Source organism: Oncorhynchus mykiss, chromosome 11, assembly GCF_013265735.2.
Source record: "Oncorhynchus mykiss isolate Arlee chromosome 11, USDA_OmykA_1.1, whole genome shotgun sequence".
NCBI classification, from domain to species: Eukaryota; Metazoa; Chordata; class Actinopteri; order Salmoniformes; family Salmonidae; genus Oncorhynchus; species Oncorhynchus mykiss.
The window spans coordinates 78129086-78146585 of record NC_048575.1 but is presented as its reverse complement, the minus strand read 5'-3'; the positions used below and the strand labels follow the sequence as shown (position 1 = coordinate 78146585).

The window sequence follows — 17500 nt, the reverse complement described above, 5'->3', positions numbered from 1 at the left end:
GCGGTCGCAAAAACCATTGAGCACTATGATGAAACTGGCTCTCATGAGGACTGCCAAAGGAAAGGAAGACCCAGAGTTACCTCTGCTGAAGAGGATAAGTTCATTAGAGTTAACAGTCTCAGAAATTGCATCCCAAAATAAATGCTTAACAGAGTTCAAGTAACAGACACATCTCAACATCAACTGTTCTGAGGAGACTGCGCGAATCAGGCCTTCATGGTTGAATTGCTGCAAAGAAACCACTACTAAAGGACACCAATAATAAGAAGAGACTTGCTTGGGCCAAGGAACATGAGCTAATGACATTAAACCATGGGAAATTAGTTCTTCTGATGGATGGGTCCAAATGTGGTGAACGGATGATCTCTGCATGTGTGGTTCCCACCGTGAAGCATGGGGAGGTGGTGTGATGGTGTGGGGGTGCTTTGCTGGTGACACTGTTTGTGATTTATTTAGAAGTCAAGGCATGCTTAAACAGCATGGCTACCACGGCATTCTTCAGCAATACACCATCCCATCTGAATTGCGGTTAGTGGGACTATAATTTGTTTTTCAACAGGACAATGACCCAGCACACCTCCAGGCTGTGTAAGGGCTATTTGACCAAGAAGGAGAGTGATGGAGTGCAGCATCAGATGACCTGGCCTCCACAATCACCCGACCTCAACCCAATTGAGATGGTTTGGGATGAGTTGGACCGCAGAGTGAAGGAAAAACAACCAAACGCTCAGCATATCTGGGAACACCTTCAAGAAAGTATTCCAGGTGAAGCTGGTTGAGAGAATGCCAAGAGCGTGCAAAGCTGTAATCAAGGCAAAGGGTGGCTACTTTGAAGAATCTTAAATATTAAATATATTTTGATTTGTTTAACACTTTTTTGGTTCCTACATGATTCCATTGTTTTGATGTCTTCACTATTATTCTACAATGTAGAAAATAGTAAAAATATAGAAGACTAGATTAGAGTAGGAGGTCTGAGCTACCTATCACCCTGTAGACTAGAGTAGGAGGTCTGAGCTACCTATTACCCTGTAGACTAGAGTAGGAGGTCTAAGCTACCTATCACCCTGTAGAGTAGGAGGTCTAAGCTACCTATCACGCTGTAGAGTAGAGTAGGAGGTCTGTAGACCTGGGATGGACAATTTTGGGTCTGGGGGACACAGGCGCTGCAGTGGCTCGCGGGTCTGCGTACCCACATCCATACCCACACATGCAGTCAGAGACGGCCCTAGCCCTTTAGGGGCCCTAATTGTGGTAGGGTGTTTCTGATTGGCTCACCTCTTGCCGAACATGGCACTCAGGTTGTCCAGGACGGTGGCCAGTTTGACCTGCAGGTCATTCAAGATGTCAGCAGCTTCCGAATCCAGCTACAGACAGAGAGACAGAGAGAGAGAGACAGAGAGAGAGAGAGAGAGAGAGAGAGAGAGAGAGAGACAGAGAGAGACAGAGAGAGAGACAGAGAGAGAGAGAGAGAGAGAGAGAGACAGAGAGAGAGAGAGAGAGAGAGATAGAGAGAGAGAGAAAATGAGAGAGAGAGACAGAGTGAGAGGAGAGAGAGAGGCAGAGAGAGAGAGAGAGAGAGATAGAGAGATAGAGAGAGACAGAGACAGAGAGAACATGAGAGAGAGAGAGAGAGAGAGACAGAGAGAGAGAGAGAGAGAGAGAGGCAGAGAGAGAGAGAGAGAGAGAGACAGAGAGAAAATGATAGAGAGAGACAGAGTGAGAGGAGAGAGAGAGAGAGAGAGAGAGAGAGAGAGAGAGAGATAGAGAAAATGGGAGTAAGAGATAGAGAGGGAAGGAGAGTAAAAGAGAGAGATAATGGCAGGTTAGTCAAGTATTCCCGTTGTCATCAGGGCTCGACTCACATCTCATACTTGCGCAGTAACTGTCTCACCACCTCACAAGTAGTGACATATTCTGAGTTACACCAGAATATCACTGAAGAGGAGACAAAGCAAAACTCTAGTGTAGAACATTCTCCTATCCTAAAACCTCTCTGCACAATACACACCTCAGAAATAATTTCAGTCAAGGAAACCATGACTCCTGTTCTAGCATTGGATACCAAGGTTCTCCACTTCACTCTGATTGAAACAAGGCATCCGCAGTGCAGGCCTGACGTTAACAATATCCCTCCTGACCCTTGTTAATTTACTGCAGGCCTGAAGTTAACAATATCCCTCCTGACCCTGGTTCATTTACTGCAGGCCTGACATTAAAAATATCCCTCCTGACCCTTGTTAATTTACTGCAGGCCTGAAGTTAACAATATCCCTCCTGACCCTGGTTCATTTACTGCAGGCCTGACATTAAAAATATCCCTACTGACCCTTGTTAATTTACTGCAGGCCTGAAGTTAACAATATCCCTCCTGACCCTTGTTAATTTACTGCAGGCCTGAAGTTAACAATATCCCTCCTGACCCTTGTTAATTTACTGCAGGCCTGACATTAACAATATCCCTCCTGACCCTTGTTAATTTACTGCAGGCCTGACATTAACAATATCCCTCCTGACCCTTGTTAATTTACTGCAGGCCTGACATTAACAATATCCCTCCTGACCCTGGTTCATTCACAGGTCCATTCACTGTTCCAGCCCTTCAACTGTCCTGAAGGGACCCTGCTGTGGTAGGAGCTGTGGCTGCTCTCAACACATTATGCGACCCAATGCCGGAGACCAGGGTTCCATCTCAGAGAAGACCCTTCCGACTTTCTCCCCTCTCTACCTCTGTGTCCCCTTGTCATTTCTGATCTGTCTAAACCTTGAAAATACACCAGGAGAGTGGAAAGGGACCCTGTGGCTTACCGGATGTAGACTCTAGAATACCGCCATATTATAAAATCACCATGTGACTAGTGCCACCTGCTGGTGTGGAGGCTGATGACAGAGGCCCATAATCGGTAGTGCGGCTAGGGGGCATTGTGCTTTTTAAAGGATATATAAATATACAGTAACAGTCATTTTCTTTAGTAGTCACATCCGCTCTAGGTATTCAGGTTCTAGCTCTGTGTTAGTCACAGCAGTGGATAGCAGCCATTCAGGTTCTAGCTCTGTGTTAGTCACAGCAGCGGATAGCAGCCATTCAGGTTCTAGCTCTGTGTTAGTCACAGCAGTGGATAGCAGCCATTCAGGTTCTAGCTCTGTGTTAGTCACAGCAGCGGATAGCAGCCATTCAGGTTCTAGCTCTGTGTTAGTCACAGCAGCGGATAGCAGCCATTCAGGTTCTAGCTCTGTGTTAGTCACAGCAGCGGATAGCAGCCATTCAGGTTCTAGCTCTGTGTTAGTCACAGCAGTGGATAGCAGCCATTCAGGTTCTAGCTCTGTGTTAGTCACAGCAGCGGATAGCAGCCATTCAGGTTCTAGCTCTGTGTTAGTCACAGCAGTGGATAGCAGCCATTCAGGTTCTAGCTCTGTGTTAGTCACAGCAGCGGATAGCAGCCATTCAGGTTTTAGCTCTGTGTTAGTCACAGCAGTGGATAGCAGACATTCAGGTTCTAGCTCTGTGTTAGTCACAGCAGTGGATAGCAGCCATTCAGGTTCTAGCTCTGTGTTAGTCACAGCAGCGGATAGCAGCCATTCAGGTTTTAGCTCTGTGTTAGTCACAGCAGTGGATAGCAGCCATTCAGGTTCTAGCTCTGTGTTAGTCACAGCAGCGGATAGCAGCCATTCAGGTTCTAGCTCTGTGTTAGTCACAGCAGTGGATAGCAGCCATTCAGGTTCTAGCTCTGTGTTAGTCACAGCAGTGGATAGCAGCCATTCAGGTTCTAGCTCTGTGTTAGTCACAGCAGTGGATAGCAGCCATTCAGGTTCTAGCTCTGTGTTAGTCACAGCAGCGGATAGCAGCCATTCAGGTTCTAGCTCTGTGTTAGTCACAGCAGTGGATAGCAGCCATTCAGGTTCTAGCTCTGTGTTAGTCACAGCAGCGGATAGCAGCCATTCAGGTTCTAGCTCTGTGTTAGTCACAGCAGCGGATAGCAGCCATTCAGGTTCTAGCTCTGTGTTAGTCACAGCAGCGGATAGCAGCCATTCAGGTTCTAGCTTTGTGTTAGTCACAGCATCAGTTAGAATTACAGTAATAGGAAAGGCACAACCAATAATAAATTAACTCAAAGGTACAATTGAATATTAATGTGGTTCCTGACGAATATTCATGTGGTTCCTGATCAAGGTACTGGGGCGACTATAGGTACAGTATCCTGTTGTGAGACATATCCCTGTGGTGAGACATATCCCTATTGTGAGACATATCCCTATTGTGAGACATATCCCTATTGTTAGACATATCCCTATTGTGAGACATATCCCTGGTGTTAGACATATCCCTATTGTTAGACATATCCCTATTGTGAGACATATCCCTGTTGTGAGACATATCCCTGTTGTGAGACATATCCCTATGGTGAGACATATCCCTATGGTGAGACATAACCCTATGGTGAGACATATCCCTATGGTGAGACATATCCCTATGGTGAGACATATCCCTATGGTGAGACATATCCCTATTGTTAGACATAACCCTATGGTGAGACATATCCCTATTGTGAGACATATCCCTATGGTGAGACATATCCCTATGGTGAGACATATCCCTATTGTTAGACATATCCCTATGGTAAGACATATCCCTATTGTGAGATATATCCCTATGGTGAGACATATCCCTATTGTGAGACATATCCCTGTTGTTAGACATATCCCTGTTGTGAGACATATCCCTGTTGTGAGACATATCCCTATGGTGAGACATACAGTGGGGCAAAAAAGTATTTAGTCAGCCACCAACTGTGCAAGTTCTCCCTCTTAAAAAGATGAGAGAGGCCTGTAATTTTCATCATAGGTACACTAGGTTCAACTATGAAAATCCAGAAAATCACATTGTAGGATTTTTTATGAATTTATTTGCAAATTATGGTGGAAAATAAGTATTTGGTCAATAACAAAAGTTTATCTCAATACTTTGTTATATACCCTTTGTTGGCAATGACAGAGGTCAAACATTTTCTGTAAGTTTTCACAAGGTTTTCACACACTGTTGCTGGTATTTTGGCCCATTCCTCCATGCAGATCTCCTCTAGAGCAGTGATGTTTTGGGGCTGTTGCTGGGCAACACGGACTTTCAACTCCCTCCAAAGATTTTCTATGAGGTTGTGATCTGGAGACTGGCTAGGCCACTACAGGACCTTGAAATGCTTCTTACGGGATCATTGTCATGCTGAAAGATCCAGCCACGTTTCATTTTCAATGCCCTTGCTGATGGTAGGCTTTGTTACTTTGGTCCCAGCTCTCTGCAGGTCATTCACTAGGTCCCCCCGTGTGGTTCTGGGATTTTTGCTCACCGTTCTTGTGATCATTTTGACCCCACGGGGTGAGATCTTGCGTGGAGCCCCAGATCTAGGTAGATTATCAGTGGTCTTGTATATCTTCCATTTCCTAATAATTGCTCCCACAGTTGATTTCTTCAAACCAAGCTGCTTACCTATTGCAGATTCAGTCTTCCCAGCCTGGTGCAGGTCTACAATGTTGTTTCTGGTGTCCTTTGACAGCTCTTTGGTCTTGGCCATAGTGGAGTTTGGAGTGTGACTGTTTGAGGTTGTGGAAAGGTATCTTTTATACTGATAAAAGTTTCAAACAGGTGCCATTAATACAGGTAACGAGTGGCGGACAGAGGAGCCTCTTAAAGAAGAAGTTACAGGTCTGTGAGAGACAGAAATCTTGCTTGTTTGTAGGTGACCAAATACTTATTTTCCACCATAATTTGCAAATAAATTAATTAAAAATCCTACAATGTGATTTCTGGATTCTTTAATATATCCCTGTTGTGAGACATATCCCTGCAGGAGCTCGTGCACACACACATAAAACTACAGGAAAACATTCAAGGAGAGCACTGTTCAAATTCAACACAAAATGTGCTAATACACACTCAGGTGTGTTTCTGCATCAGTACAACAGACAGACAGAGATTCAACCTGTTTGACCTGGTCTCTACCTCAGCTTATCTTCACTGCCTCTCAACCTGTCTGATCTGGTCTCTACCTCAGCCTACCTTCACTGTCTCAACCTGTCTGACCTGGTCTCTACCTCAGCCTACCTTCACTGTATCTCAACCTGTCTGATCTGGTCTCTACCTCAGCTTACCTTCACTGTCTCTCAACCTGTCTGACCTGGTCTCTACCTCAGCTTACCTTCACTGTCTCTCAACCTGTCTGATCTGGTCTCTAGCTCAGCTTACCTTCACTGTCTCTCAACCTGTCTGATCTGGTCTCTAGCTCAGCTTACCTTCACTGTCTCTCAACCTGTCTGATCTGGTCTCTACCTCAGCTTACCTTCACTGTCTCTCAACCTGTCTGATCTGGTCTCTACCTCAGCTTACCTTCACTGTCTCTCAACCTGTCTGACCTGGTCTCTACCTCAGCTTACCTTCACTGTCTCTCAACCTGTCTGATCTGGTCTCTACCTCAGCTTACCTTCACTGTCTCTCAACCTGTCTGATCTGGTCTCTAGCTCAGCTTACCTTCACTGTCTCTCAACCTGTCTGATCTGGTCTCTAGCTCAGCTTACCTTCACTGTCTCTCAACCTGTCTGATCTGGTCTCTACCTCAGCTTACCTTCACTGTCTCTCAACCTGTCTGATCTGGTCTCTACCTCAGCTTACCTTCACTGTCTCTCAACCTGTCTGACCTGGTCTCTACCTCAGCTTACCTTCACTGTCTCTCAACCTGTCTGATCTGGTCTCTACCTCAGCTTACCTTCACTGTCTCTCAACCTGTCTGACCTGGTCTCTACCTCAGCTTACCTTCACTGTCTCTCAACCTGTCTGATCTGGTCTCTACCTCAGCTTACCTTCACTGTCTCTCAACCTGTCTGATCTGGTCTCTACCTCAACCTACCTTCACTGTCTCAACCTGTCTGATCTGGTCTCTACCTCAGCTTACCTTCTTCATGCCCGCTGTGGCTTCAATCTATCCAGAAGGACATAGAAAAATGAGAGAAAACAGAAAAAAGGACAGGAGAAAATAAAAGGTTGAGTGGGCTTATAACGTCAGCAGACACCATATGTTGACTATTATGCTGTATTCAATTTACCATAAAACCCTATCCAATGTTGTTCCAATGGTGTCAGTTGTTACGTAGACTACAGTATTGTATTGGTGGGGGGGGGGGGGGGTGAATAGGGTGTAGAATACAGTATTGTATTGGTGGGGGGGGGGGGGGTGAATAGGGTGTAGAATACAGTATTGTATTGGGGGGGGGGGTGAATAGGGTGTAGAATACAGTATTGTATTGGGGGGGGGGTGAATAGGGTGTAGAATACAGTATTGTATGGGGGGGGGGGGGTGAATAGGGTGTAGAATACAGTATTGTATTGGGGGGGGGGGGTGAATAGGGTGTAGAATACAGCATTGTATTGGGGGGGTGAATAGGTTGTAGAATACAGTATTGTATTGGGGGGGGGGTGAATAGGTTGTAGAATACAGTATTGTGTTGGTGGGGGGGTGTAAATAGGGTGTAGCATACAGTATTGTGTTGGTGGGGGGGTGAATAGGGTGTAGAATACAGTATTGTATGGGGGGGGTGTGAATAGGGTGTAGAATACAGTATTGTATTGGAGGGGGGGTGTGAATAGGGTGTAGAATACAGTATTGTATTGGGGGGGGGGGGGGTGAATAGGGTGTAGAATACAGTATTGTATTGGGGGGGGGGGGGTGTGAATAGGGTGTAGAATACAGTATTGTATTGGGGGGGGGGGGTGAATAGGGTGTAGAATACAGTATTGTATTGGGGGGGGGGGGTGTGTGAATAGGGTGTAGAATACAGTATTGTATTGGGGGGGGGGGTGAATACGGTGTAGAATACAGTATTGTATTGGGGGGGGGGGGGTGAATAGGGTGTAGAATACAGTATTGTATTGGGGGGGGGGGTGAATAGGGAAACAAACCTTGTTCACTTCATTCTTTGACTAGAGTGTGAGAGGGGGTGAGGGAAAGAAAAGGACAAACCATATTAAAACAGATGACAGTGAGACACAAATATGATGGTAATTTCCTAGTTTACATAGAAGAGATGGGTAACTGTTTATTAACAGATCCCTAGTATACTAGGGTTCAATATAACTTTAGGAGTGCACTACATGGCCAGAAGAACAGTGCCTTCGGAAAGTATTCAGACCCCTTGACTTTTCTACATTTTATTACGTTAGAGCCTTACTCTAAAAGGGATTAAATTGTTGTTTTCCCTCATCAATCTACACACAATACTGTATAATGACACATTTAAAAAAATTATACATTTTTGCAAATGTATAAAATAACATTAATTGAAATATCACATTTTCATAAGTATTCAGACCCTTTACTCAGTACTTTGTTGAAGCACCTTTGGCAGTGACTACAGCCGGAAGTCTTCTTGGGTATGGCGCTAAAAGCTTGGCACACCTCTATTGGTTCGGCTATGAAAAGCCAACTGACATTTACTCCTGAGGTGCTGACCTGTTGCACCCTCGACAACTACTGTGATTATTATTATTTGACCATGCTGGTCATTTATGAACATTTGAACATCTTGGCCATGTTCTGTTATAATCTCCACCCGGCACAGCCAGAAGAGGACTGGCCACCCCACATCGCCTGGTTCCGCTCTAGGTTTCTTCCTAGGTTTTGGCCTTTCTAGGGAGTTTTTCTTAGCCACTGTGCTTCTACACCTGCATTGCTTGCTGTTTGGGGTTTTAGGCTGGGTTTCTGTACAGCACTTTGAGATATAAGCTGATGTAAGAAGGGCTATATAAATACATTTGAATATATTTATTCAGCGAGTTTCTCCCATTCTTCTCTGCAGATCCTCTCAATGTCAGGTTGGATGGGGAGCGTCGCTGCACCGCCATTTCCAGGGCTTTCCAGAGATGTTCGATCGGGTTCAAGTCCGGGCTCTGGCTGGGCCCCTCAAGGACATTCAGAAACTTGTCCCGAAGCCACTCCTGCGTTGTCTTGGCTGTGTACTTAGGGTCGTCAACCTTCACCCCAGTCTGAGGTCCTGAGCGCTATGGAGCAGGTTTTCATCAAGGCTCTCTCTCTACATTGTGCCATTCATCTTTCCATCAATCCTGACTAGTCTCCCAGTCCCTACCGCTGAAAAACATCCCACAGCATGATGCCACCACCATGCTTTACCGTAGGGATGGTGTCAGGTTTCCTCAAGATGTGACGCTTGTCATTCAGAACAAAGAGTACAATCTTGGTTTCATCAGACCAGAGAATCTTGTTTCTCATGGTGTGAGGCCTTTAGGTGCCTTTTGGCAAACACCAAGTGGGCTGTCATGTGCCTTTTACTGAGGAGTGGCTTCCGTCTGGCCACTCTACCATAAAGGCCTGATTGGTAGAGTGCTGCAAAGATGGTTGTCCTTCTGGAAGGTTCTCCAATCTCCACAGAGGAACTCTGGAGCTCTGTCAGTGACCATCGGGTTCTTGGTCACCTCCCTGACCAAGGCCCTTCTCCCCCGATTGCTCAGTTTGGCAGGGAAGCCAGCTCTAAGAAGAGTCTTGGTGGTTCCAAACTTCTTCCATTTAAGAATGATGGAGGCCACTGTGTTTTTGGGGACCTTCAATGCTGCAGAATCCTTTGTACCCTTCCCCAAATCTGTGCCTCGACAAAATCCTGTCTCGGAGCTCTACGGACAATTCCTTCGACGTCATGGATTGGTTTTAGCTCTGACATGCACTGTGAACTGTGTGACCTTATATAGACAGGTGTGTGCCTTTCCAAATCATGTCCAATCAATTGAATTTACCACAGGTGGACTCTAATCAAGTTGTAGAAACAACTCAAGGATGATCAATGGAAACAGGATGCACCTGAGCTCAATTTCAAGTATCATAACAAAGGGTCTGAATAATTATGGGAGGTATTTCTGTTATTTTTATAAATACATTTGCAAAAATGTACACTTTTTCACTTCGTCATCATGGGGTATTGCGTGTCGACTGATTATGACATTTTTTTATTTAATTGATTTTAGAAAAAGGCTGTAACGTTACAAAATGTGGAAAAAGTCAAGGGGTCTGAATACTTAATCAGGGGAGCGTCGCTGCTCAGCTATTTTCAGGTTTCTCCAGAGATGTTCGATAGGGTTCAAGTCCGGGCTCTGGCTGGGCCCCTCAAGGACATTCAGAAACTTGTCCCGAAGCCATGCACTGTATGTGGACACCCCTTCAACGGACGAATCTGGGTTTGGCGGATACCAGGAGAACGCTTCCTATCCCTATGCATAGTGTCAACTGTAAAGTTTGGTGGAGGAGGAATAAGGGTCTGGGGCAGTTTTTCATGGTTCGGGCCCCTTAGTTCCAGTGAAGGGAAATCTTAACGCTACAGCATACAATGACATTCTAGATGATTCTGTGCTTCCAACTTTGTGGAAACAGTTTGGGGAAGGCCCTTTCCTGTTTCAGCATGACAATGCCCCCATGCACAAAGCTAGGTCCATACGAAAAGGTTTGTCTAGATCGAAGTGTAAGAAATTGACTGGCCTGCAAAGAGCCCTGACCTCAACCCCATCGAACACCTTTGGGATGAATTGGAGCGCTGACTGCGAGCCAGACCTTATCGTCCAACATCAGTGCCCGACTTCACTAATGCTCTTGTGGCTGAATGGAAGCAAGTCCCAGCAGCAATGTTCCAACATCCTAGTGGAAATCCTTCCCAGAAGAGTGGAGGCTGTTTTAGAAGCAAAGGGGGACCTACCTACTCCATATTAATGCCCATTGGTTTTGCAATGAGATGTTCGACGAGCATCTCTTTTGGCCATGTAGTGCATTCTCAGTCACAATGCATGCGGTCCCCCTGACACAATCTAGACTCATGGCTCAGTTAACTGAGAAAACTAAATATTGTTTTGCTCAAACGGTCAGGTTCCAAATGAGAACGATTCAGCTAGCGGGAAGGGAACTGTATCCTGAACAGGATTCTGGGAAATGGCTGAGTCACTGGCCAATCACTCAGCAGTTATAGAACAGCAGTAGGCCACGCACTCTAACTAATGATAAACTCCCTGGCTTGTGTCCCAAATGACAACCTATACCCTATAAAGTGCACCACTACTGACCAGGGCTCATAAGGCTCTGGTCAATAGTAGTGCACTATATAGGGACAAGGGTGCCATTTGGAACGCATATCTGTGTTGTGTGTAGCACACTCATTCACTTCCTCGCTTCCTAGGACGGTGGCTGTGCATTTGGAAACGGTCATTAGGTTCCCGTCTATGTACTGTATACGGTGATTTGGCTCCATACTGTGAACAGGTACTTCTGTCTATTCTGCATTATACTTTACCCTCTAGATCTCAAGTGCTGTGCTTAGGCCTGTACATTCCTACTCATCCTCAATGTCACACTTGCTCACACACTCAACTAACTTCTAAATGTAAATCACAGTATTGTGGCGATAAAAAACCACCCACCTTTTTGCTGATGTTGTCCTCCTTCAGAGGACAGAAGTAACAGAGAGTTTTAGTCTCACGCAAAAGTACATGACCGGTCACACACACACACAACACACACACACACACACACACATTCCCAAAGGCAAACAAATTCACACACACGCACATGAACTCATGAACTCAAATTTATAGAAAAAGATGAACGCTTGTGTGAAGGCTGGTTAAAGGATATAGGAGACAGGAGGAGACAGGAGGAGACAGTAGGAGACAGTAGCAGGGAGGATATAAGAGACAGGAAGAGACAGGATACAGGAGACAGGAAGAGACAGCGGGAGACAGAAGAAGACGGGAGGAGACAGGAGATAGGAGACAGGAAGAGAGAGGGTATAGGAGACAGGAAGAGACAGGATACAGGAGACAGGAAGAGACAGCGGGAGACGGAAGAAGACGGGAGGAGACAGGAGATAGGAGACAGGAAGAGAGAGGGTATAGGAGACAGGAAAAGAGAGGGTATAGGAGAAAGGAGGACACAGGATATAGGAGACAGGATATATGAGACAAGAGGAGATAGGAGGAGACAGGATATAGGAGACAGTAGGAGACAGGGTACAGGAGACAGACAGCGACGATAGGAAACAATAGGAAACAGTAGGAGACAGGATATAGGAGACAGGATATAGGGGACAGTAGGACACAGGATATAGGAGACAGGATATAGGAGACAGGATGACTGTATTGAACTAGACAGTAGGAAACAATAGGAAACAGTAGGAGACAGGATATAGGGGACAGTAGGACACAGGATATAGGAGACAGGATATAGGAGACAGGATGACTGTATTGAACTAGAGGATGAGAGGAGTGAAGAGGGAGGGATGACTGTATTGAACTAGAGGATGAGAGGAGTGTAGAGGGGATGAGGAGGGAGGTTGAACTTAAAGCTCAGATAAACCAACCTGCTTCTCCTTGTCTTTCTTCTCAGCCTATAGAAGCCAGGGAGACATACAAGTGGAATGAGTTATGCTTCGAACACACAGACACACACACACCGTCCATATGCCACTACTGTACTGTACCTCATCGTATGTAACTCAGACAATGTCATTGTGAGGCATCTGTCATCAGGAGAGCTAACAGAATCGTGTTGCTCTCTGTCACACACACACACACACACACACACACACACACACACACACACACACACACACACACCAGAGGGACACACCTTTTCCTTCTTCTTGTCAAGCTTTAGGAAAAATAAAACAAATGAGGTAAACATGATGACTAGAGATGATAGAACAACATAACTACTAAATCAAATCAAGGAGAGTGAGATGGGAGAGGTTGGATGGGAGTGAGACGGGAGAGGTTGGAGGGGAGTGAGACGGGAGAGGTTGAAGAGGAGTGAGACGGGAGAGGTTGAAGAGGAGTGAGACGGGAGAGGTTGGAGGGGAGTGAGATGGGAGAGGTTGGAGGGGAGTGAGACGGGAGAGGTTGGAGGGGAGTGAGACGGGAGAGGTGGGAGGGGAGTGAGATGGGAGAGGTTGGAAGGGAGTGAGATGGGAGAGGTTGGAGGGGAGTGAGATGGGAGAGGTTGAAGAGGAGTGAGACGGGAGAGGTTGAAGAGGAATGAGACGGGAGAGGTTGGAGGGGAGAGGTTGGAGGGGAGTGAGAAGGGAGAGCTTGGAGGGAAGTGAGATGGGAGAGGTTGGAGGGGAGTGAGACGGGAGAGGTGGGAGGGGAGTGAGATGGGAGAGGTTGAAGAAGAGTGAGATGGGAGAGGTTGGAGGGGAGTGAGATGGGAGAGGTTGGAGGGGAGTGAGATGGGAGAGGTTGAAGAGGAGTGAGACGGGAGAAGTTGGAGGGGAGTGAGATGGGAGAGGTTGGAGGGGAGAGGTTGGAGGGGAGTGAGACGGGAGAGGTTGGAGGGGAGTGAGATGGGAGAGGTTGGAGGGGAGAGAGATGAGAGAGGTTGGAGGGGAGAGAGATGAGAGAGTTTGGAGGGGAGAGAGACGGGAGAGGTTGGAGGGGAGTGAGACGGGAGATGTTGGAGGGGAGTGAGATGGGAGAGGTTGGAGGGGAGTGCGATGGGAGAGGTTGGAGGGGAGTGAGAAGGGAGAGGTTGGAGGGGAGTGAGAAGGGAGAGGTTGGAGGGGAGTGAGACGGGAGAGGTTGGAGGGGAGTGAGACGGGAGAGGTTGGAGGGGAGTGAGAAGGGAGAGGTTGGAGGGGAGTGAGACGGGAGAGATTGAAGGGGAGTGAGACGGGAGAGGTTGGAGGGGAGTGAGACGGGAGAGGTTGGAGGGGAGTGAGACGGGAGAGGTTGAAGGGGAGTGAGACGGGAGAGGTTGGAGGGGAGTGAGACGGGAGAGGTTGGAGGGGAGTGAGACGGGAGAGGTTGGAGGGGAGTGAGATGGGAGAGGTTGAAGGGGAGTGAGACGGGAGAGGTTGGAGGGGAATGAGACAGGAGAGGTTGAAGAGGAGTGAGATGGGACAGGTTGGAGGGGAGTGAGACAGGAGAGGTTGAAGGGGAGTGAGACAGGAGAGGTTGGATGGGAGTGAGACAGGAGAGGTTGGAGGGGAGTGAGGATGTGAGAGGTTGGAGGGGAGTGAGACGGGAGAGGTTGGAGGGGAGTGAGACGGGAGAGGTTGGAGGGGAGTGAGGATGTGAGAGGTTGGAGGGGAGTGAGACGGGAGAGGTTGGAGGGGAGTGAGGATGTGAGAGGTTGGAGGGGAGTGAGACGGGAGAGGTTGGAGGGGAGTGAGATGGGAGAGGTTGGAGGGGAGTGAGACGGGAGAGGTTGGAGGGGATTGAGACGGGAGAGGTTGGAGGGGAGTGAGACGGGAGAGGTTGGAGGGGAGTGAGACAGGAGAGGTTGGAGGGGAGTGAGACAGGAGAGGTTGAAGGGGAGTGAGGATGTGATACAAGCTCAATGTTTCCTGACAAACACACGCACTTGATCTTAGAGCCAACCATATCACAACATGAATGGACAGAGGAGTGATATACATAAATAATCTCAACACAACCTTGTCTTTCTCACTGTCCACATCACCGTCATCACCCTACAGGAGGCCAAGGGAGACAACCACATTCAAGAATAGGCACAACCTACATATAACCTACACACAACCTATACCATAACCTGAACAACTTCAGCAAGACTGAAAATGCAGCTCCAATACACTTAAATTCTAATATTGTAGATTTTAAAATGCAAATCTACAACATCATCTTCAAACTGGTTGGTTATACACCAATGAGGAGATGGATATGTCAGCTGAGACTAGTACAAATACACTGAAACAACACACCACATACACAGTCTATATTGGACACTGGAAGTTGTTTGATACCGCCACTGCCTTGAGAACCATTGTCCTTTTTGTCCCTAGTCAACAAACCTTTCTTTGCTCCTTATCCTTGTTGTCAATCTGAAGAGGAGAAGACGAGAGCGAGAGAGAAAGAGAGAGAGATACTGTCCTCAGATGCTTAAAGTGCCAGCCCCCTCCCAGACCCATAAGCACACACACTCTTTCTCTCTCACACACACACAAAGTACCAAGGAGTAGGGCAGAGGAACACATAACACACCCAGGGCAGGTTGGGAGTAACCATTTACAAACAGACCTATCTAGCATCAACCAAACAGTAATTGACAAACTATTAATTTGTTTGAGCCTCAAGTAGTCAGTCTATGGCCATTACCTTTTCAACCTCTCAGAGCAGGTATGATAATGGTAGATATGTTGAATGTTAGATATCTAACATTATCACACAAGCATCCAGCTATCCCCTTCTGTTAGCATTGCTGCTATGATGCTATCCCTCCCTGTTCTCTCCAATGCTAATATCTACCATTATCCCACTAGCATCCAGCTATCCCTCACTGTTATCTCCAATGTTAATATCTACCATTATCCCACTAGCATCCAGCTATCCCTCCCTGTTATCTCCAATGCTAATATCTACTATTATGCCACCAGCATCCAGCTATCCCTCACTGTTATCTCCAATGCTTATATCTACCTTTATCCCACTAGCATCTAGCTATCCCTCACTGTTATCTCCAATGCTAATATCTTTCATTATCCCACTAGCATCCAGCTATCCCTCACTGTTATCTCCAATGCTAATATCTTTCATTATCCCACTAGCATCCAGCTATCCCTCACTGTTATCTCCAATGCTAATATCTACCATTATCCCACTAGCATCCAGCTATCTCTCCCTTTTATCTCCAATGCTAATATCTTTCATTATCCCACTAGCATCCAGCTAGCCCTCATTGTTATCTCCAATGCTAATATCTACCATTATCCCACTAGCATCCAGCTATCTCTCCCTTTTATCTCCAATGCTAATATCTTCCATTATCCCACTAGCATCCAGCTATCCACACTGTTAACTCCAATGCTTATATCTACCATTATCCCACTAGCATCCAGCTATCCCTCCCTGTTATCTCCAATGCTAATATCTTCCATTATCCAACCATTTTTCTTTCCCTTTTCTTTAATCTGAATAAAGTTTTTAGAAGTTGGAATCGTCCCCCAGCGTGGAGATAAGAGCAACCCATTTTACCAGCCCACCTCCCATGTGGAGAGACATAACACATTCAATTATCTGCTGGCTCCCTGCTAGTCACTAGTCTATTAACGTCTCACTCTAGAGGAGGAAGGGAAGACGTCATGCTGAGGAGATGTTGTAAATCTCTTAAATGGCGTTGTGGAGCTAAGTGAGGCTGTGAGAAGCTGTGAGAGTAGCTTTACTAGGCCATTCGACTGCTGCCACTAACGACTACCACAAGACTACGAGCAACATTTTGAATGTTTACATGGAGACAGAGGGGATTTAAAGGGATCGGTATACACAGCCATCTTTCCCCTAGAACCCCCTCACCTCTGAGCCAGCGTCCGAGTCCGAGCAACCAGACTGAGACAAGAAAAAGGAGGGCGAGACAAAGAGGTGAAAAAGACCTTACCCCCATGACCCATAAGGAGATGTTGATTTCCTGCCTTAAACCAACAAAGTCATTTTCTTCTGTATGTAAAGTGTTTACAACAGCAATGTGAGTATGAGGTCAAGTCTAGGTTATATTGTAGGTTGCTCAGGATAATTTTATACATACAGTATGTAGATACATATACACCTTAACCCCATTGATACCAACTAGACAACTGTCAGTTTAACTCTGGTATCAGTGACCAAGTTATACAACACTATTAGATCAAGCAGTCCAGTCAAGTCCTGTATCTCCTCTTACCTCCGACTAGCAGCCAAATGAAAATCCCAGAAAATAATGGGAAAAAAAGAAGAAGGTTTAATATGTATCAGTAGGGGAGGGGATTGTTGACAATGATGTAGTGGTAAATAAAATAGGTGGGTAAACTCTGATCGCGAAAAAAAATAAAAATGATGCTCCCTACGCTTTCCATGCATTTTTAAACAAAAGGTGGGTAAACTGTTGGGCAAAACAAACACTTTGCTCTATACAAACTACAGGCTAACGCTAACACTGAACTCTATACAAACTACATGCTAACGCTAACACTGAGCTCTTTACAAACTACCGCCTAACGCTAACACTGAGCTCTATACAAACTACATGCTAACGCTAACACTGAGCTCTATACAAACGACATGCTAACGCTAACACTGAGCTCTATACAAACTACAGGCTAACGCTAACACTGAGCTCTATACAAACTACATGCTAACGCTAACACTAAGCTCTATACAAACTACAGGCTAACGCTAACATTGAACACTGAGCTCTATACAAACTACATGCTAACGCTAACACTGAGCTCTATACAAACTACATGCTAACGCTAACACTGAGCTCTATACAAACTACAGGCTAACGCTAACACTGAGCTCTATACAAACTACATGCTAACGCTAACACTAAGCTCTATACAAACTACAGGCTAACGCTAACACTGAACACTGAGCTCTATACAAACTACAGGCTAAAGCTAACACTGAACCCTGAGCTCTATACAAACTACAGGCTAACGCTAACACTGACCTCTGTACAAACGACAGGCTAACACTGAG

The 17500-nt window shown here is 46.1% G+C and overlaps 1 protein-coding gene across 3 annotated transcripts in view; it reads right to left on the bottom strand.

Annotated features, from left to right (window-relative positions):
• Positions 1–17500, bottom strand: part of LOC110536437 (protein unc-13 homolog B) — a 126315-nt gene that overhangs the window by 10002 nt on the left and 98813 nt on the right. For all 3 annotated transcript variants that reach the window (XR_005034748.1, XM_036936444.1, XM_036936445.1), the window contains one exon: positions 1279–1367. Coding sequence is in view for 2 of the 3 variants with exons in the window: in XM_036936444.1 (XP_036792339.1) it covers positions 1279–1367 (89 nt within the window). In the remaining variant the exon portion in view is untranslated. The remainder of the gene's footprint in view (positions 1–1278; positions 1368–17500) is intronic.